This window comes from Bombus terrestris, chromosome 3 (assembly GCF_910591885.1).
Source record: "Bombus terrestris chromosome 3, iyBomTerr1.2, whole genome shotgun sequence".
Lineage (NCBI taxonomy): Eukaryota > Metazoa > Arthropoda > Insecta > Hymenoptera > Apidae > Bombus > Bombus terrestris.
Window position 1 is genome coordinate 12,955,958 of NC_063271.1, and position 23,795 is coordinate 12,979,752.

Below are 23,795 nucleotides of genomic sequence, written 5' to 3' on the forward strand. Positions count from 1 at the left end.
CTGTACCCATTCGTAGCTACGAATAATTCAATTTCTTTCTAACAGTCGATTTTTATAAGGGATTATAATAAAATCCAAGTAGAAAACAATCTGTCGAAAGCGTTAAATATCTTGACATTTTTTTATTTATTTTTAATCCTGAGTTATCAGGTCTCTTTTATGTTATATTTATCATAATTCACGTTATCTTATGTAGTATGAAAAATTTGTGAAAATTTTACTCTGATCGGATTAATGGCATAATCAGGATTCAGCTTCAATGAACGTTTCTTGATTAAGACTATTCGAAGCGTACAACTAACTAATTTTTCGCGATTTTTGATTGATAAGTTTCGTTCTACTTTCTGATTTTTCTTTATTTTTGAATCGCAATCCGCGAAATTATTTTTATACAATTTAAAAATCAGAATTGTTTAAGTCAAGAATTAAATATATCATATTAATATTAATATTATTATCACATATCTACGCACGCAGCATATTGATGTAACGTAACTACCGCATACTTAATTTTTTCAACAAATTAAAGCTTGCAAAACATTAAATGCCGATGAATAATAACGTCACGTTCATTAATTGTGTAGGTTGATCTGTTAATTATTTTGAATTATATCAAATGTACCTATCGATCCGAACTTACAATTTATATCATAATTAATACGAATTATTTTAATGTACATATATCGGTTACATGATAAACTATGTGTTACCATTATTATATATTATTATATATTAAGTCCTGTTGCGTGTCTTCGACTATATGGCCAATTGCATCCTTTCATGCGGGTCGCAAGGTTATTAATTATTGTTAATTATGTTTATATTACAATATTGATTGATGAAAAAAATTAAATATATTATACTCGACAAATAAAAGTTTCGTTAGAGGCAAAAACTGCAAACGTCAGGCATTTCAATTCTCAAAAACATCAGTCGTTTTTCTCACAATTAACAACGTTATAGCTTCATTACGTATGAAGACATATTTTCATAAAGTCAAAAATGTATTAAACTTTCGACTCGCACGATAACAAATACAAAACGTCGTTTTATAAAACGATTTATGAAAGATTTTCAGTCTGCCAATTACAGAATTTGAAAACCGAATACTTAAAAACATATACGTACATAGTTGGAATGTTATTTTGCGTTTGACACGTAAGTAAGTAGATGTATTATAAAAAGAAAAACTGGAAAAAAGCGTATGGCATTTGCCGTGAGAAGGAAGCCGTTTCATAGCCTCGCGATGAGCCGCACCACACCCCGACAACAACGACAACGACAACGCATCGTAAACCATTCGAGAGACATTCTCACTGTCGGTCCCTTTTATTCCCTTTTTTCCTTCTTTTCTATTTCTATTCGTGGCGCCTCCGCCATTTCGAACGATTCAAGATGGAACTCGTTGCACAGGTACAAGGATTCTTGACCTCACGACATTAACAGGATACAGGATTGATGTATACTGTACATATACCAGCGTGTCCTGTAACCAGTGGTAAAACCTGGAACAGGATTAGTCACTTCTTATTTGATGTAAACGTAATAAATAAAAAGGACGAATAAAGTAACAAACAAATATTTTTCAGAATAAAGTTGATTGTAACCAAATTTCAAAATCTTATTTGAGAAGTAAATTATTTCCAGCTAATTTACTTGTCCAACATTTGATCATTTCACATAATGATAAAAGATCAAGGATAAGAAAAATTGTTCTTTTCGCGTAGAAAAAAACACGTATATATATCTATTGTTACGAAATGCACTCAAACGTCACTCAAACATTTCATTGAATTAAGCAGCGCGAGAAAAGTTAAGAAGTATGAAAAGAAGTGCATTTACATATCTGGACGTATGCGTAGACTTACATGTTAGAATTTTGGAGGAAACTTATCTGGCACAGAAGTTACGTGATCAAGAAAAAAATTATTTGTTATTCGTTATTTTCTGTTATTACTTGAGGTAATCAAATATTTGGTAATTTCAAATAAATTTATTTATTCTTTATATATTATTTTCATTGAAAATAAAATGTGTTCAACACTGCTTGACATAATGATCTTGCTAGTAGGTATTTCATATGCTTGCGTTTATTCTATTGCATAAATTGAGAATGCCCTGAAACAGACCATACGTACGTAAACTTGCTTATTTTTAAAATTGTCAAAAATATTTTTTTCGTCTTGTTGAATATACCTACAATTCTGCTTATCGTACCAATGAAATTTTTCTTCGTATGAAATGGACCTTTTTTTAATATGAGGTATATCTAATGCAATAAATAAATAAACAGCAAATGTGAAATAAAAACATAGCTTATAGCAAGGTCAAAATATATAAGAAGATCCAAGGGTTACATATGTAAAATCTATATGTATTCTCGAAAACAAGGTTCGAAAACGAATTACTCTTATCCTGGTTATACCAGCAATTATGATTATGATACACTTTGCATAGTCAATATCGTGTGAAACTGGTACTTATAACAGGTTAGCATCGAATCGGTATTAATTGGATATGTTTCTCCTTTTTGGTAAATCGTTTGATTAAGATCCGTTTAAACTAGTTACACCTATGCCATTTTCTTCACTGGACGCAACATTAGGTCTAACATTATGCGTAATAAATTAAAAGATAATTTTCAAATAATTAAAGAGTGTCGATTAAGAGGTGGCGGCTAACATGTATGGCTAGGTTGTGAAAGATGTTTTGAAGAATACTTTTACGAGCTGCTAGTAACGTTTTTATAAATATTAAAAATTCTTTAGATTTTTTACGAAGGGAAATATTTGAACAGAATGTTTACGTGGAATGTGTTCGTATCGATGAATAGAAATTTTTATTACGTTTTCTTCGAGCTCGCGGTTTTCATGCTTTTGCGGGCGATACGATTTAGTAATGAAAAGGACTGCTCGTTAGGGAAACGATTACGAACATTTGAGTATTAATAAAAATGAGTAGCAAACGCAGGTATTAAAAGTTTTACTTTCAGGTGTGTTAATCTTCTTGTTGTTGGTTTCTCTTTCATATGCATTTATCAGTGTGTACAACAGGATTTATGGCAAATGAAGTTTTAGGCTACTGAAATTCAGTACCTAGAAGAAAAAATGTTTAGAAGCACAACAATATTCACGATATTGCGGTTTATTTTAATTTTCAGCCAAACTGACAAGATAACTGCGTTAAGGCACATTGAAATTAATTGCAGGAATTATTCAACCCAGTCTCGGATAGTGTTTGTTTTATTTTCATGTGTTTTCGTATGCAAGATCTGTTCTTTATAAACAATGAACAAGATATATGTATGTATATATGATATATATGTACTATACGATTTGTAAAGAAAAATACTCGATCTTATTACAAAATTGAACGATGTATTCTATAACAAACTATTATTTTTTATATTAATAATATAATGACCAAGTTATCTAAAACAAGGGATTTTTGAAGCAAATAATATTTCAATTAACACGAATTATCCAAGTCTTATTATACATACATTCATATATATATAAAAAATTCCTTGTTTGAGATAAGTTAGTCATTACATCATTAATATAGAAAATAATAGTTTGTTATGGAATATATCGTTCAATTTTGTAATAAGTTCGAGTATTTTTCTTTACAAACCGTTTACGCTATTACGTATGTATAGATAGTCCTCAACGCTTTTCTCATAAATGGCAGAATCCGTGAAGAGGATAGAGAAGGGGAGCTAGTTTGGTTATTCTTTAAATTTACCATGGTTTTTGCAAAATGACGAAAATAAGGATAACGTTGACAACTTCAAAACGCCCGAAGCAAACATATAAACTACCTTGCACTCGGAACGTTTACTTTTAACGATATCCCCGTCTATCCTCTGCCATCTGAACATTATGGCTAGGCCGCAGATATTTATGTAAATTTATATATCCATGAACGCGAATAAAGCAATGGAATTTAAGTAGAGGTTGGTTTCCTCGTTTAATATTATAATGAATGTTATTCTTTCCGTATTTTGTATATTTTTACATATTATGTAGATTCTGTAGAGTTTTGCATCTTTAAATTTACCAAAAATGCAGAAGAATCCACGGTCTAGTTATGGCTTGATCATATTGCGAGAAATGTCCTGTGTACGATATAATGCGTCGTGTGGTTTCGGTTGTGTAATTGTAACGATGAAATAAAGCAAGCATGTTATCGGAATTGTTGCGAAAACTGTACGAAAGTCGATCGATAAATCGATATTCTTGCGGGAAAATATAATTTGTCGTGTTGTTCGTCCGTTTATCCCTAGCCGGGTTATTTTTAGGTAAGCAAACACCGAGCCCTCCTGTCCGTCCGAAGAATCGGAACGTCTTCGTTTCCTCTTCGATACCGTCCTAGAGCATTCCATAAAATCGGCGTGGAATCGTAAAGTTTCCTGTCACGAGAGACACTGTCCCGGTGTCCTCCCCTTTTTTCTTTCTCTTTTTCATTCCTGCTTCGGTTCTTTTGTATTCGCTACTAGGAATACCTTGACCGATCTAGGTAGCGCCACACAGAATAGTCAGGTATCCAGAAAAAATCTTCTCCTGTTTTTTCGTTACGATTTTTCATGATTCATCGTCCACCTTCTATTGTTTGACTCTTTTGACGGGTTATACCTTCCGAACACACGCACACCAATTTATCGTTTTCAGTTTTCGCGCGAATGATTCGTCAGCAGGGATGAGTAATGGGGCTGGCTGCACCGTTTTCAATGCTTTTTGTGTTTCTTTCAAATGTTTGAATCTATTTCTCATCGTTATGGTGTATGTCCATAGGATGTAATTTAATCTGTGAGTAATGTTTTTAAATCTGATTGCGAGAGATACAGCGACTTTCGAAATTGTTGCAACGTCCTTTCAAACTGAATAACTTTCTTAATATTCGACCAAATCACTTGGACTTTTTCGCCAAGTTAGAAGGATTAGTTCGCTAGATGTTGTATAAAAAGAAGTTTGAATAAATTGAAATTGGTCGGGATGAAAAAAGTAAAGACCGCGTTTCTCAATTTATTTATCTTGAACTGTAACGAAAATTTAAACAACACGTTTTGAACGTTTATATTAGATATATATGCGTTGAAAATTTTGTTAAAATCGGTTGATGCGGAAACAGGTGTTGAAAGATGTAGATTTCGGGCAGAAAATCGTGAAAACTGTGATTCTCATCATTTTTAATCGTTTACAGCTCATGGCAACGTTAATCAATTTCAATAAAATGTTCAGCATAATATATATAACCGATATATATGTTCAAAATGTGTCGTTTAAGTTTTTGTTACAAGCCCAGATAAAAAGGTTGAAAAATACGACCTTTACTTTTTTTCTTGGCGATTCCAATTTTTTTCTACGCCATCTAGTGAATTAATTTTCCTAATTTCTCAGAAAAACGTAAGTCGTTTTGATCAATCTTAAAAAAGTTCAATTTCAAAGGATGTTGCAACAATTTTGGAAGTTATTGCCAAGTATGCGGCATTTGTTTATCTTTTACGAGATTTAATTTAATTACAAAATTACGAATAAATCGAACTGCAGTGGCTTTATGCTTTATAATCGTCGCAATTACCTGTAGTAGAATATTCTGACGCGATTAAATTGGTTTTGCGAAGACGATGTGCGATAATAAAATAAATTTGTAACTATCAAATCTTATATGTACAATTATTTTGTTGCTTGAAAAATTCTACATTTTTAGATTCCTTGTTTTATGAATTAGGAATTAGATCGAAAAGGAACTTTTATGTTGATGGAAAGATTTCGGATGTTAATACAAGTAGCAATATTTAAAAAGTAGATATATGTAAAATACAGAGGATGATCAATTTTACTCTATAAATGCTTCAAATTTAATCTGAAATCTTCTGAATGTTTGTTATTCGAAAAATGTTTCAAATGAGACTTGTTCTGTTTCAAGGAGGATGTAATTTAATATAATTACTTGGTTTGTAGGAAGATGCAGAAAAGGCATATGAATGTTAAATTTATTTTTTTAAATGGTATCATATATTTTTTAGTTATTTTATTTTTAACGCAATTAAAAAATATAACGATGCAATTAGTTAATATACGGTATTGTTCTACAAAAAGGGAATTTATTTATATAGAGAAACCATTAGGTTTGAAGATGTTTTAATTCTAATGTTGCAAATTTTATTGTATGAAAGGAAGACGCGAAGCAATATTCTTATGTTTCATTCGTTTCAAGTTTTTAATCCAGCTGTGAAAGATTTTCCTTAATATGTAATTAAGAGTGTTTAGGTAGATGTATAAAATTCTATACCACCATTTATGATATTTATGATGAAATTAAAAATTAAATTACGTGTAGTATTCCATTTAAAAATGGAAACAAGATTTAAAAATTTTTTATTATTTATCCTTATAATTCAAGATTCGTTATATAGTTTTGGACGTTGTTACAAATGTATCTTAATTGTTCTACATAAATGTTCTGCTTAATCAGAAATAATTTATGCAGTTGATAACAACAACAACAACAAAATCATTTATAAGAGTATTAAAAAAGTATTTATTAATATTCAGAACCGTCATTTTTAAACAATTGTAGTTTTCGAGTTCGATAATATTTTATAAATAAATACTTCATTATTGTTCTTTTATAATGGAATTTTAGATCGATATCTATTAAACGAAGATGGTTCACGTTAAAGATAATTACTGGAAGTATAATGGGATCTGCATTCTTTCATTAATTTGAATTTTTTAAATGTAATGCTAATTACATGCTAAGATTGCATACTGGATGTAATGTACCCTTTTAGCATGAATTTTTATCAATTGTATAATTAAAGCTATAATGAACACACGTTTTTTTTTCATTATTTCCTCCTTCATATAACTGTAATATACATATATTTACCTGTATGGGTGGGATAGCAAATTGAAGAGTAACGCTGATATATGAAATGTCTAGCTCGAAAATTGTATTTTGCTAGTTATGATTTCTTAAATATATTTTAAATTATTTAATATTCTATGAAATCATATTGCGCGTAGTGTAAAAGTCCCAAATAAATAACTATAATATAACAAATATGATAAATAAATAAATTGATATTAAATTTCACAAATAACCATATATATGAAATATAAAAAATAAAAAATTGCATAATAGTAGAAGCAAGATATGCGATTCAACGTACTGTACAAGATTGGTGCTTTTTATATTCAGCCGAGTTTTTATTATTATTTATGTATGACAATAAGTATTGAGAGATTATTGAAGACGCTGAAATGATTTTAAGCTACGCAGTGTTTCAAGGTTGGACTAATATCGCTGGCAAAAGTAATTTGTAGCGTACATTTAGGTCTTTTAAATTTCGCAAATGGTGTGCTCGGTCGCCTTCTGGTATTTTGGCGGTTGTTGCACTGTGACCGTTTAAGTGGTCCTAAATGAAATTAAATTGAGGGAATCGTCTGATGCTCATCCTTGTGAGTGTTGTAACAAAATGTGTATGCATGTTATATTGCTACGTTACGTCGCAGAATTTCGATTCGTTAAGTGTCCTTAAAAGTGACTGGAAAAGATATTTACACATATGCTTACTTTCCAATGGAGCGTTTTCTTACCAGGTTCTGCATTTCACGTTTCTCACACGAAGATACTACTAAATGATACGAAATTTAATAATGTATTATTGGATCTAATTGCTTAGTACGTAAATTGATGAAATTTTTGGCATTTTTAGTTTTCTTTCAATTTTATCAAAGATATCAATTTTAGAACGTTATGAAAAATTTTCTTATGCGATATACTTTATATCGAGAACACGATAAGAGACAATTAGCGTTTTGGTTTGTTGGTTGGAAGCATTTTGTGTTTAATACGTTTCACTTTCGCTATTTCCTTCAAATGGTTTTAATATAGCGGAAAATATAGAAACAATGTTTAGAGAAGTTTTTACAGAATATTAAATTAAATTTAAACTTTAAATTTTGCATCGTTGTATTTCTGTTATAATTTATTCCTTTTTATGGAATCAGCTTCTAATTATAAGACTGTTTATAAGGTTAGTAAAGTGTAATTTATTTTATATACATAATAAATTAAATTCGCTGTCATTCTCGAATTTACTAACAGTTGAACAATAACTCATTTTTTTAACTCTGTGAGTGTACTGCAATTATGATAGCTAATTTGGTTTTATAGTTCCTGTTACGCGATATTTTGTCCAATTAGGTTACACATAAAATGATTATTATACATTTCCTCGAATTTTTTAACTTCAAAATTCTTTCCCATTTTGTGTGTATGTGATCATAAGTTTTATAAATCAAATATGTTATCTGAATATTTTCAGAATTATTTATATCTAGCTCCTAACTATAAAACTAGGTTTCAGCTAAATTCTAAATCATTCATTTAGACTGATAAAGTGTAATGTTTATTTTTATAATATTGCAACTTTGCTTTAAGATTATAAAATATTCTCATACATTATACAAAAGGAAAGAGATAATTTCCTTTTTTAATTATCAACGTATTTAATTTTGCCTTAATAGCCTATATTGAACGCTTTTTCTTGTTAAAAGATAGCAATAAATCATCACTTTATCAAATCATAATTATGATAGTACTATTCTCTTTAAAAAGAAACATTAATGATTGATGTACTTACTATCAGTTATAAGATTACCTTCGACCAATTATAAAATGTTATATTCTAAGATACGACAGTAGAAGATAGATATTCGTGTTTCTATTTGCGATGTATTTTCAAATCGTGGTACAGATACACTGTACATTTTTTTCGATTAATATTCTTAGAATCTTTCGTTTTGTTTCTAAGTCACCAAGCATCTGAAACGCGTCTGGAATTTCTACTTTTCATAGAACGTAATAATTTATTTATAAACAATATTAAAGCTAAAACCATTGAACATTCGTGAATAAAGTATTACACATTGACTTACTTAATAAAACTGTTTTGTCATATTCCTCGTCCTTTTCTTCTACTTCTCAACTGATCACAAACAAGTGATAATCTCAATAAGTACAAGGACATTCGAGTATTAATTTAAACATTGACTGGATATTTCAAACGACGGATAAAGAATGCATTTTTCGGTTGTAACAAACAACCAATAAACCAGCAAACAATAAAAAATTCCGAAAGTGTTTCAAACGTCAAACAATCTCTATAAACGTGCTGTTTTAAATTTAAAATTATAGAAAATTGATACACGCTCCTAAAGCTATTTTATTTTATGTAGCTTTAAATGTTTCTCTTGATATTTCGTTTCGTTTTAAGGCACACCACGTGATCGTGTAAAAACTTTCGTGCAATGATCATGAGGGATGGAATTATATGCATGGACGTTGGCGCACGTCGGGTAAAATGGGGCGCACGTATGTAGGTTTGCAGTAAGGACGAACAATTGGTGGCGGGTAGGATGATGTGAAAAGTAGAATGAGGCCAGAAGGACCTATTCGAACGAGCCAGGACCTCTTGAGGATCCCGTTAGCCTCGTTCTATTTGTCCGTTCATGACCCTTGCGACATAGATGCAAGTCTATCGTATTTTATCGAGCAATCGTCGTCGTGCTGTAATTGCACGAGGAGACGCCACGGGATGCAAGACGTCCACTTCGCGTTTTCGTGTCACGGTAAATTGGGCTGTAGAAAGAACCGTCGAACGATTATTGAAATCGTTTTTCACCTTTGCTCGATCGATTAACGTTGAAACGTTCAACGACCAATCCTGTCTACTACGTGCTCCATAAAGCAGCGAACTCTATTTACCTCGATGACGCGTCGTTTGTTAAGCTTTAATGGTGCTTCGATCTCTTTTAAATTGGCGTATAAGCTGGTGTAGGTACTATTTGCCACGAGGTAAATTGCTATTTGCTACACACTTTTCTTTTGAAATGTATTATCATTACTGTGACTTCCTGAATAATTCTCCAATGAGAATTACTATGTGTTTCGAAGACGACCGTATACCGAACTTAAACATTTGTTCCCTATACTTATTTCGTTCTTACAACAGCTTTCGTCATTGACACTTTGACTAATACGTATACATTGTACTTGTTTGTAATGTCGTAATTTGCACGCAAAAATAGAATACTATATACGTAGGGGAAGCATATTTTTTGAAGGAACAATTCATAGTTTCTAATTTTTTAATGTTTCAATATTGCTTATAATTTTTGTTCTGTGTTATTTTAGACATTACCATAAATATTATCAAATATTAAATCATATCTTATTTTTACAATTTCCACATTAGAAATAGAATATATTTCCATATGTGAAGTAAATTGAAATTCTCAAAATATTACTTAGATTTAACTAAATAGAATATATTTTATAATTTTCACTATTGTAAAATTTGTAAACATATTTACTACTTATTTATATATTTAAAAGTGCAATTCCGATCTTTTTATTTCATCGTTAATAATATCAGATAGTCATAAAAAGTAGATAAAAACTTTGGTTTGCTAATGAAGTGAAAAAAGCAATACGAAGATAATCTTAATCATTATAAGAAAAGATAAGGCGCGACGAGAACATTCTTAATTTGTTCTTTCATTTGTAAATAAACGTCTGTTTCTTCTTTCATACACATTTGATTGTAATTTATAATATATCTACACACACATTATTTTACAAGATTGTACAGATTTTTTATTTTTTTAATACATGCGTAATTTATGCAATGTTTCAAAAAGATGTTATAATTGTACACCTGTATTTTTTCTAAATTAGAAAAGTTCAAAATTAAAATCATTTTTGCGAATCATTATAAAATTTTTAAATTGGATTGTTAAATTGGATATTAAAAAATTACTTTTTATTTTTCTAAATTTTCCAAATTAATGTTTATAAAATTTTACGAACAGTGACTAATCCTATATATCGTTCTTTTGAGAAAGTTATTGTTAATAAATGTATCCATGCAATATTCTACGAAACAATACTTTCAAGAAATTAATGTAAATTAACATTCTTGATATAATATTTTCAGAAGAGGTTTTCTATCATGTAAAGGAGTAGAATATATACATATATATTACTTATTGGACTTGGTTTACAATTTTTTCTTAATTACCATATGCAAACTTCATATATCTCTGTCGCAAATTCTCAGCCCCGACATACACACTTTTCCACCCTTCTTATTCTATGACAATCACACAATTAATGCTATACATTTGTTACTCTCAGAAAGGTAGAGTAAGAATCGTTTAAAAAATTGTTGAAATTTTTGGTAATAGAAATTAAATATAGCTTTAATAGGAGCTACAATGTACTATAAAACCATAACGCGTAAATAACATTAAATTGAATTATATTTTGGTATTGTCTATTACAACAAAAAATAATTTTAATAATTGTTTTTAGTAAAGAAATAACGCTTAATCTTGCTATTTTAATTACCATGTAAGTTAGTCGTTGCACAAGTAAGAACATAATAATACTATTAGAATATTTGCTATTAATAAAATAATTTAGAAAATTTTGTAATTATATAACTTATCTATATGTATATGTATTTTGGACGAAGTATTCAAGAACTTTGGGTATAAACTCAAACATCAAATTTTATTTCAGCAACTTGTGATGGCATGTGCTGCAACCGGGAGACTGAGGAACTGTTAAGACACCAAGCCAGGGCAGATTTTCATGACTTGATCCATCACCACAGCAGAAGTTTGCAAGGTCTTCTGGCAATAACGGCGGATGCACTAAGGGGTAAGTCCAACATATTCTACCATAAATGGAGTAACTAAACCTTTCAACAAGCGAGTAAAAAATGGAAATATTCTTTCGTTATATTTTTTGTAAAAAATATCTTTTAATAAAATATGTTTCAAGACGAAAGGATGTAAACCAGTTACAATATATTACTATTTAAGGATCTAATTTGTTATAGATACTCTTGAGTCTAATATCTAAAGTACTCCAAGATAAAAAAACGAGACATCGTTATAAACATTGAAAACGTATTTTGTCAATACCAATATTGTATTTATTTTAGAATTGACAATTATAACTTTTAATTGGTTTTATTTCATAACGTAACTAATTATGTACCAGAGTATGCCTTTATCTTTTAATCTGATAGCCAAAATATCTCAAGAGGAAATGTGAGATACTATTATAAATCATTAACGCCATTATCAATTTTTCTTTATTTTTATTATTTTCTTATCGATGCATTAAATTCGCCATTGACAATATTAGGTACTTTACCCGAACAAGTAACTATTATATGTGCGAATAATATTTAATTTAATTATTACACCTGATAGCGAAATATTTCTCATCTCCAAAATTTGTTTTTTTTTTTCGAATCACGCACGAACCTGATTCTCTCATTGTCTTGTAGCGATATACAATTTCTATTGGAATAATGGTATAAGATAACAAGTAGGTTTCTCGTGAGGTGAAATTAACAGACAGCAGTGAGCGATTGCCATAACCACGAGGTTGATCTATCTGTCTTCTCTTTGTTGATTGGGTGGGAAGGAGAGAAACAGCATAGTAACGACAGGTCGTTCGAATGGGGCATTTTGTAGTCTTGCTGAGAGTTCCAGAAATGGGATTGAGCGAAACAGTTTCTTAAATTGGCAAAACCAAACCGAGGTAACTATTTTTACGTGCCAACTGGAACGTGCGCACATTCTCTTTCTTCTTCTCTCCCTTTCTCGTTCCTATCTCGCACTTTCTCTGTCTATCTTCCTTTATCCCCTTCATCGCTCCTATCATCTTATCTTTCTCCATTGCTTCTTCTTGTTTTCCATCTAGACCTAGCATTTCTCCACGACTTTGGATAAGTACCGCAGTTGGTGATTTACTAAATTCATCCTCGTCGGAATATTCTCCTTTCAAGTTGTTTGCTAGGAATTCTTCTTCTTCCCTTTGTTATCGCCATATTTGTGATCGGACGCACTATGAATCTTATTCCTGTGTAAATTAATCAATTTCATTGTTACCGTAAATGTGTCTGTTTAGTAGCAGATATATAATATTAGATATCGTGTTACATATTCATGTTGGAAGAAAAACGAAGACGGAGAAAATTCATCTTAAAGATAAAAATTTGGGACTTATTTTATTATTATTATTATTAAAGGACTGAAGGAAAAGCTGTGCGAAATTTTTAAATTCAAACTTAATATTTACAGAATGATATCTTAAGATAAAGAACATATTGTTGCCTCAGTTAAAAATTATAGAGCTCTCTATGGACGAAACTGTGTAAAAGTAATTTACCTGTGTTTAAATAAGTTATCTGACACTTTACTTTATAATATGTAGATAATTGTCTATCGTCGATTCATAATATCTTAATTAAATGTAAAATTCGAAAAATTTTTACTACAGAGGAAAGCGAAGAATTTTAATCCTTTGTGCTCGAAATGACAATTCTCTTGGCATAGTTCTTTTTGTGTCATGTGAATAGGGCAAGGACATTTATACTTTATGTTTGATACGGACAAAGAAGCGAAACTTGAATAAAAGTAAATTTTATCTTCGAAAGGTTATGAAATATATCTTATGTTTGATATTTTACATTATCTTTACACTTGTGCTCATCCTTGCATATTATTATTTATCCGTAGTCAGCATATGAGTTTTATAAATTTGTCCATTTTACTTTGTATTCAAAAATATTTTCTTTCTTTTAGAAAATATTCTAACACGATCAATTCGTGTAAACTATATAAGCGTCACATTTCAAAAGAAATACATACTCAAAAATCATATATGAAATATACAAAATGATATGATGACAAAGATCTAGATAATCTGGCGATTACTTTGATATCTTTTAATAAAAAATTCATGGGACGTTTCATTTCAGAAAATAATGCACCGATTGTTCAATTAGAGCTTAGAGTGCAAATAAAAAAAAAGTAATCGTTCAAATATTTCAAAAGATATTTAAGACATAAAATATAAACGTAAATCGATATATTTATTTCTTAGTGACAGTAAAATAAATTCGTTTCTCACGAATCTAATTTTTAATTATCAAGGATTGGTGGAACGAGATACTAAAATGTCTTTCAACTGTAAAGACTCATAATCCATCGAGTTTGAGTAAATCCCAAATATTTCCTTCCTCTTAAATTGTGCATTTGTTAAAATATGCCTACCAGCAGCATCGTTGGAAAATTTCTGGAAAAGCAAAATCCGTAACCGCTTGAAAAAGTCTTGGCGGGAAACGAACGAGCGCCACTAAATATGAATCGAGCTCTCGATAGCAATACTCTATAGATGTACTGCCGATGCCGGTAGCGGTACTAGTGGTGGTGGTGGTGGTGGCGGTGGTTTTCCTAGCTTTTCTTTCAGTTTCTCTTCCTGGCGCGTGCCCTTCAGCTTCCCTCGTCTATTCTGTCTTCTTTCTAGACACGTTCAGCTCGCGTTGCAGCTTTCGAAATTTTTTTACTTTCCCTCGTCTCTTTTTACGCGTTCCACACCCTCGTTCGGTCCCTTTTCGTTACTCTTTTCCATTTTCACCCCTCTATTCCTCTGCCGGTGACTTTTTTCCTTCGCTGCTCGATTCGCTTCGCGATATGACGTAAAAATGGTACGGGTCTCAGACTGAATTTCACGGAATGGTCTCTGTAAACGCGTGGCCGAGGTAAATTTAAATTCGTAAGCAGGAACTGGGAAATAGCGTAGCTAAAACTACGCGATCGTTGGAATAAGAAACGCGAGCAATGCCGAACTCTCGAAACTTGGCCATTGTCTTCCGCGAAGTTCTCCGATTCGATACCGGTGCAGGCAGAAAGCCGAGAATTCTCCTCAGAAGTATAAGAAACCCTGTATGTGATCGCATATTGAATACATACTAAACAATATCGTTTCGCAAAGTTTTTATGAGAATGTCTCGCGTCATGCGTTTCAATTTTTTAAATTTGCGCGCTTATCAAGTTTGTTAGATGTAACATATACGCGCATAATGATTTGTATGAGTGTGTCGGTGATTATGAAAGTGACCTAAATCGGGGATCTTAAAAAAATAAATTTATCATTCATTTTGAGTTACGTCTATTAACGTTGCAACAATCTGAAAATATCTTTGCAAAGCAGTAGCAATTGATGATACCATTGCACTGAGTCAGTTACGTCGTTAACGGAATTCAGAATTCGCGAAACTTTAAATATTTCGAAACGAAACATATATGACTCAGGTGGCTTTCATAGTCACTGGCACAAATATGATTTATCGAAGCTTTTGTGATTCTATGTTGCATAATATGTTCGTCTTAGCTTACTCATTTTTCGATGAAACTGCCTATCGAAATTATTAATTTGGCTGTTTTTGAGTAAAGGACTGCTAGATCACTTTAAAATTGTTTAATCTACGAATTTGACATGCAACCTTGTATTATTTGAACAACAGTTTCAATGAAAAATGATTTATTTATACAAAATTTTCTGTTCCCTAGGAAATAAATATTACATCAAAATTTGACATATCGGAAACATTGTTACGTTAGAATTGATCATTATGATATTCCAGCCTGTTACTTTTAACTTGATAATCCGAGATTTTTCTATCCAAACGCTGAAAGCTTAATTATTCAAACGATAATTGAGAATCATTTATTAAGTTTCGATCTAAATATATTATTTATCTTTTAGTTTTGATATCTTTCAAGATATTTCGAAATTTAATTGCTAGTTTAAATCGTTTATGAATGCCACGAGTAAGAAAATAAATATTAGTAGCTTGGAAAATAATAGCAACCAAAAGCGGAGAAAATAGAGAAAGGTGGAAGGAAAAAGAATAGGAAGCGAAGTATGAGAAATAAACTGAAAATAGTCGGTTTCTAATCCTGGCGAAGTTCTTGCGTAGGTTCTCTCTCTTGACGTTCCATCGTAAGAATAGAAAAGCTTTGCGGAGCGAAGACGATCTATTTAGTAACTTCGTTCGCCATTGTCTCTTTGACTTCGGATTCCTTTATTGTTCTGTAATGCTTTTGTTACAGTTCGTTGGGCTTAAGAGGATTTAGCCATTGCAAGTATCTATGGCTAGTGTAAGCGTAAAGACGTGCGTTTTTACGTTTTCAAGAGTAAAACGTATTAACAAGATATATTATCTACCTCTTTTTATACGCGATGATAAATTATAAAATTGCGGTTCTTTGATATTATTAGTGTTCAGAACGATTATTGGCGGGAAATATAATATTGATTGAGATTTTATTATTTGAATGAATCTTAGTTTTGTGTAAAAAGACACAGCAAAGGTGGTCATTTCTTTGTGAAACAAACCTAGAACACGGTTAATTTAAAAACTCTAAAAATTGTTTCTCTAATTATAAATATGCACATTTTACTCTGCTATCGATGCAATTTGCGATATAGTATATTATAACACGTTATATAATGTCATACATCGATATCTTCGTATTATTTCGTATATTTGAAATATATATTAAATATATATTACGCGATATTAATTTATATAATATTACTGTGTTACAGGCAATCAAATATTTATAATAAGATCAAAGGCAAAAGTTAGATTAAAGAGTTTCATTTAAATTATATCTTGTATATTGACAATAATTTAAGAACGTCCATATATACATGGTATACGTATACTCACGTAAAGAAAAGATTAACATTCCATAGGAAAGGAAAGAAAAGAAGTAAAACAGAGAAAACATAAAAAATACAATACCACGAGCCAAAAGATTTTCGAAAGTAGACACGTTGTAACGCGAGATGGGCAACGATTTCGAAAAGATTTTGAACAGCCGTATTCGTTTCCGATCCCACGACGATCGATAAACGAACGTTATCCTGCGGTTGCAACGGCAGCGACCTGTCGATTGCACCTGGTCCAGAGAGTGGAGCGTAGTCGCACATACACCAGTTTGGCGCCGCAACACAGCATATCTGGTCCTGTTTGATGTCCAGGACCGGGTTCCACGGTCCGGATCAGGAGGGTTAACAGCTGAGGCGGGAGGGGAACGAGGGAGAGGCAGAGCTCGCTTTCTCGCATCCGTATAAGGTTGTGCGTGCATTGCAACTTGCTATGCTGTTCGGTGCTCTCTCCTCCTCCTCCTCTCTCTTTCTCTCTTCCTCCCTTTATGGAAAGTACAGCTTGCACGAAACCTCCGGGCCACGAATTTGAGACTGGCCAGCCCATTCGGCCACGCAATGTGCTAGTAGTAATTATCGCGAGAAGGTTGTTTCACCCTGCGGCCATGCTTCTCCGTTGCAAAGCGGATGCATCGTGGATGCATCACGGACGCGTTGATGCCTCGCTAGGTGTTATTCAATTAACAAAACTCTAGAGAAGCGGCTAGACTTTAGCCGTATTCAATTCTAATGTTCATGCGGGTATGGGTGTCTTTTGTCGAGCTGTACCGTAACTCTGTTTGCCGTAATGAGATTAGCTACGCGTCGACAATACGCCGAGAAATTTATTTCTTTGTAAGGTGCGAGTTTCGTATCGAGACACGCTCTGTAACAATGTCTTCATTTGTCCTCGTTTGTCGCCGATAACTGCCTTCGAGCTACCTACCGGATCGGAGTTACCTTTTTAGCGAGAATTAACGCTGTTGATATGAAAGTTGAGAACGTTGTGTATCTTCTTTAGCTCGATTGCTATGAAACTCACGGTTGCCTCAACATGATCGTGCCCTGTTAAAACTTGAGAATGTTAGTGTTTTAAGAGAGTTGCCGAGGACGAAGAGTTCGCTATTATTTAGGTATATCCATTGCGATGAACGAATTTATGGAAATAAATCGTTCGTTGTTTCGAAATTGAACGTTAATCGTGCAGCTTGGTAACAAAATTGAGAAATTTAGAGAAAGAGGAATCGATCGGTAACGGGCTTTTAAAAGGCTCGATTGATTCTTGCCTTCGCTTTACGGTTCGATGCAGCGATCTCAGCTCGGAACACGGTCCACGACATCGATTCAAAACGAGTCGATCCATTTCTGTAACTAATATTTCTACCGCAAACAATACGATTACACGGGCAATTAGCTGGCAAGTCACGGTCGAACCGCAAAACGATCCAGACTTGGAGCAAATCGAGCGAACCCCACGTTCCAGGTATGTATTCCTTTAAAAGGCAGAATGTCGATGGTATCAGTGGGGTTAAAAGTGTTGCTTTCTACATTCCGTTTTCGCACGTGGGGTTGTTAAAACATCAACAAGTACGACCGCTGCGATTCTAAGTGCACTCGCAGTTCCACCCAGCAGGAGAGCGTTGCTATTATTGTTGCTGGTGCATTCATGAGCCTCGACACGCGTGAGACACGTTTCGCGCGGACAATGCCGAACAATGGAGTCTTGCTCGGCTATATGGAAAATTATCTCGAGATCGAATTACATTAATGTTTCCATTCCGGACTATTTACGGCTTGTGCACGTGAGGTTGCATTCGATTCCCTGGCATTTTTAACGAAATTTTAACGAGTATTTGGGATCAAGACTATCGAGCAGCGGAGATCCGCTCGTTCGGTTTTGGGTATATTTAATGGATGCTGTGGCGGTTAATTTGTATCGCGTTTGTCTGCTGTAGTACAATTGAAGTACATTGTGATGCAAAACGTATGTATTGTTAAATTAAACATCAGACTGTCTACCGTTGATACAAGATGATCTTGATTTGCTGTCAAAATCGATGGCCTTTGTTAAACCCATTGCATCCACAGACGAGATATCTACATTAGAAGGTAACTCACATGACAAAGCAGTTCTAGGGCATGACAAAGGGTTCTAAATATTGTAGTCTTGTTATTGGGTAATAATTCCTCTTCTTTTATTCAGTATTTGAAAATTTTATTTATTTATTCATTCTTTTAAACCAGATAGCCCTGCCTCTCCGCTCTCTGTGTTACTTCTTTCTTATGCGACCCTGATATCGATGTACTAAAATCTGAAACGTATTCATAATTTTCTTCAGCAATGCTCTGTAAAAAATTAATGTTACAACTAAATAATAGTAATTAATTCCATTTCCATTTCACCTGTACAAATATCTACAATAGTCGTATAGATAAAGCGTGTTTATCTCACTCTGTTCGCTAATAATCTTGCAAGATGCACGTGACCTTAAACTTTTAATTAAGAAAAAAGAAAAAAAAGATGGTAAGACTACGTAAATTTTTGCGATAGTCTTTCGAATGTCTAGGTTGGACGATCATAATTTTTATATTTACGATGAGAGGCAAGCGAAGTTTCCTTCTTTGGAATCATCGGATTAACTTTGGTGACTAATAGATAGAAAATGTCAGATATCTTTTGAACTGCCTCTGGCAATAAAATTCGAAAGACAAGATATCTCAAGTTTGTCAGGGATATGTTAATGAAAAGACACGCCTGATATCTCGTCGAAAGTGTCGCACGAAAGACAGATTACGTCACGAAATATCTTATCCGTGGATGGGAAAGGGTTAAATGCACGATTAAAAGTTGCCAGCGAACGTGACAACGTCCTCGGAGCAAGCATTATGCACTCGTGTTTTACGTATGTCTGCAAAGGGTATCGTTGATAGAGTTACGAGCTTAAGTGCCGCGAAGCTTGTAATATTTTTAATTGTACGATTCAATTATGTTGGATCAAATTTCCGTGGATAACTTCAGTGTGAAAAGTTACGATAGACCGCTCGAGACTATAGCGAATCCCGAAATTTTACCTTTGATTTTGCTAAAAGAAGATCGCGGTTAGTGACGTGATTTGAAATAATTTAAATTTTTTCGAATTTATACGCATACGCTATAGTTTTAGATTTTTAGGTAGTTTTAGATTTGTATATATTTATATCAATGTAATTGAAAAAATAGAACTTAAGGGGAGATTTGTTTCGCCCATTAAATATTATATCGAGTAGGATATTTCGAATATTTTGTATGTCGAAAACGTTAAAAATGGGAAATGTTAATAAGAGATGAGAAATATAAATGTAAAAATAATATAAAACTGATTTACTTCGCTTTTCACGTGGTACCTATGTCAGCAATCTAATTAAAAAGAATACTCTTAGATTAAATTAGGAGATCATAAAAAGCAAATAACCTTCGAAATAAACAATGTGTTAACATATAATTCATATTCTCAACCATTCGACAAATCACAACTCGGACTCATATTTAGCATGCAGTGGCTAAAATATCGAATCACATTCGAAATGATTTGAATTCTTACAGTATTAGAAAATCTCGAAGGAACATGGAACGAAGTATCAAACAGAAATCGCTACTGAACGATAGCATTCTCAATTAGGAATCTTCGTTCTTGGATGGTGTTCTTCCGAGCACGTTTTCGGCTCCGCGTGTGGCGAGCTGCTGGAGGGAGAAAAAGATTTTTGCACGTGTTGGGCGGGCCAGGTCATCGGCCTGCATCGCAGTAATTTATTTTAAACTCATGACAGAACGTCGGACAAAATTTCTCTCGGCGTTGCGCAACGCCGTCAGTTTCGGTTGTCTCTGTCGTGTGTTTATCGTTCTCTCGTGACCAATTAGTAAAATCGGCGCCTGGATAAGAATATTTCATTTCAATTGCTTCACGCGTTCAGTTTCCTTACGTTCACTGCAAATATCTCGCGTTACTAATTATAAATGCGTATTAGGCAACTATAGAGCTACAATCGTATTAACAGGTTTTTGAAACTTTTGCACTCTAATATCGCATTGATGTTCGATTAATATCCATACTCGATTTATAATGCATATATGTATGTATGTGAAATACGATTAATAAGGATCAAAAAGCTTAAGATCCTCTTGTAGACTGTGTTTAACTCTTTGAGTGTTCACTAAAATAACCAAACATTTAGGAGCATCAGGATGTACTTAATTTCAAGATAGTATTCAGTTTTCTCAGATAAATAATCTAAAGTTATAAATATAGTCTGTTAATTCGTGATTAAGTATGCAGTTATTCGCTTGTCGTTAATTTGTTTAAAATATATACTGTGGCTCGTGAAAATATTTGAACGCTAATACAAAAAATTTTGCAAGTGATACATGATATGACTAACATAATCACGCTTGCCAGTTACTTATTACATTAATGCGTCTCGATGTTTAGTTGGATTGCTTTTAGTATTAATTATATGTTTACAACACAGTTATTTATACTGTATGCTAATCTTTCAGTAGCTGCATATTCGCAATAAATATTTTCTAACTTTCATATGTATTTTTAGATAAATTTCACCAATATATATATATGATAATATATTTCATTATAGCGTTAAGAAACTTTCAAATTATTTTATATAACACGTATAATATATACAAAACAGTTTGCTATCGTAAGTGATTGAATGTTTTCGTGAGCCGATAAATGCTCATAAACGATGTACAAACTGAACACTCAGGGGGTTAAGGAAGAGTAGTATTTGATGATCGAATGTTTGGAACATAATCTTGTTTATTTTGCGTTATTTAATTATTGTAGTAAAATTGTTAACGTTGGACAAGATTTAAATGCAGAAAACAAATTAATTTTATGTACAGCGCTCTTTTTCAAGTGGCTTCTAATACCAAAGAGAGAAAATTATGTTCAGTCAACGTAGAATCTAAAATTATTTTTTTTCGGAACAGAATATGATTTTAAATTGGCGAATAATAAGCGCTCAAGTATATACGGATCATTAGCTTGCCACTAGAGGATGAAATTGTGGTTCTTTTTGTTTGTAGTACCGTAACTAAATTGTATTCTGTAAAAAGTAAGCAAACGTTCATATACTTTTCAGCGGATGTGTACACCACCAAGTGCGGATTAGAATTTTGAAAAAAAAAGAAAAAAATAATGATTTTCTTAAGTAAATAAATATTTCATTTATAATATTAATTATATTATATAATATTATTATTAATTAATCATATTTAAAAATGGAAGTTACGATCATAATATTCCTATTTCTGTAGGAGAAAAAAGAAAAAAGAAGATAAGCGATATAAAATCACGATATCGATGAATAAAGTGGTCGAAAGATGTCGTTTCACGATCGATTACTTCTTTCAACGTGACCGTAATACACTTTGTATGACAGTTCCATAAATTAAATTAACAAAGCTGAATATGTATGGACACAGGTTACGCGCGGTTGCATTAAACTTCTGAAGTAGATCTTTTTGCGAAAGAAGGGAATGAAAATACAAGTTTGGTAGCGAGGCGATAAATCGTAGCCATCGCAACTGGGAAATACAGCGCAGATTCCTAAGGCAGAGAACATAAATCATATTTCTGAATATCTGAAAGATTGAATAATGGCGTGAAACGTAACGGTACGGCATTCTTTATTACTCTCTTGTTGATTTTCCTGTATTATACGTTTGTAGTTGTCGCCTTCTACTTGCCAGACAACTGTACAAGCTCTATGGAAAATTATATCGGAAAAATCTCGTAGATTGCGTTTTCCATTATATTCCAATTCGTATTCGTATTTCTTTGCGAAGAAGCCTACTAACTTTTCAATCGATTTTTATCCTCTTAGTATGTAAATAAATGACGTAGAAAATCAGACGAATTCAAAGTTTACTGTTAATAATTATTCTTGTATCGTATTTGTCTCTATCAACAACTATTATAAAATTGGTTGCAAATTGTACATTGGTCCCTTTCAAGAACATAAAATGACAAAGATGAATTGTATTTCTTGAAAATGTCTCTGTATATTCTAAATACAATAAACAAAGATATTTCTTTCGACGAATTTATGAAGTGGATGTAAATACGATATAGATAATAGAAACGAATTAGATATAAATGTGATTTTTATACTGTATAAAGAAAAAGTTAAGAATCATTTGTGGCATTTATAAAAACTTAGATTTCGCAAGATATGGACGAACAATATTTCTACGACAAGTCACTGATTTATTTCCATATAATGAATTCAAAAGATCACGCGACTATTCTATAATAATCATTTCCTGTATATATATGTAGAATAAATATTAATAAACGTATCTATTAGTTATCTGCCATGAAATACACATGTTTCAATAAATTAACAAGTTCATTTTGTTTTTAAATGTCTTAGCTCTATTTTCAACTAATCTCAAGAGGGTACTATGATGTTCTGGTAATAGTACAGATATACGGAGGAATGTAGTACACGAAGAAATGTATTAATAGCATGTACACATTTACATACAAATCTCGGGGATTATTGTCAATCGTGTCGTTTAATTATTTTGCTATAATAGCTAAACAATAAAAATATAAGATATAGAATATAAAATTTTCTCGCTTCCTACGTACATTTTCAAATATTTAGAACGACAAATTTTTCAAATATTCTCAATATATATATTTCTCAAATATTAAAATGACAGTTTTTCAATTCCATACCCATATAAGAATCTTTTCTCTGTTTTAATGAAGATTATCAAGGAAATCCTTTAAATCCTATCAAGGACATTTATACCTCTTGTTCGCTCTGGCAATTTTTTATCACTTATCGCTTATTAAACAAACCTATCGTTCTATTATTTTCTCAATATCATTACGTCTTAAGCTGCGTATAATTCGCGTTCGCAGCAAAAAAGTAATACGTCAAACGATTTTGGCTTGGAGCAACTAGTAATTTATTACGCGCCGTGATAAATTACGGGAGGTTTATTGCTTTATTCCAAATGAAATTTACGTTCGTAACTGTATATTTATCGTTCTAGAAACACACGGTTCTGTCAATTTGTAAGCTACGTAATTTATCGTCGTATCAGAAATTTACATTTTGCTTCTTCGACATACGAGAATGCGCTTCTGAAATATTACTTTCTGCACGAATCGTCTATCTAACGATCTTGGATGTTA

The 23,795-nt window shown here is 32.3% G+C and overlaps 1 protein-coding gene across 1 annotated transcript in view; it reads left to right on the forward strand.

Moving 5' to 3' along the window:
* Positions 1 to 23,795, forward strand: part of LOC100650315 (division abnormally delayed protein) — a 249,546-nt gene that overhangs the window by 5,023 nt on the left and 220,728 nt on the right. Inside the window, exon 2 of the mRNA XM_003394613.4 lies at positions 11,596 to 11,736. Coding sequence (XP_003394661.1) covers positions 11,596 to 11,736 — 141 coding nt within the window. The remainder of the gene's footprint in view (positions 1 to 11,595; positions 11,737 to 23,795) is intronic.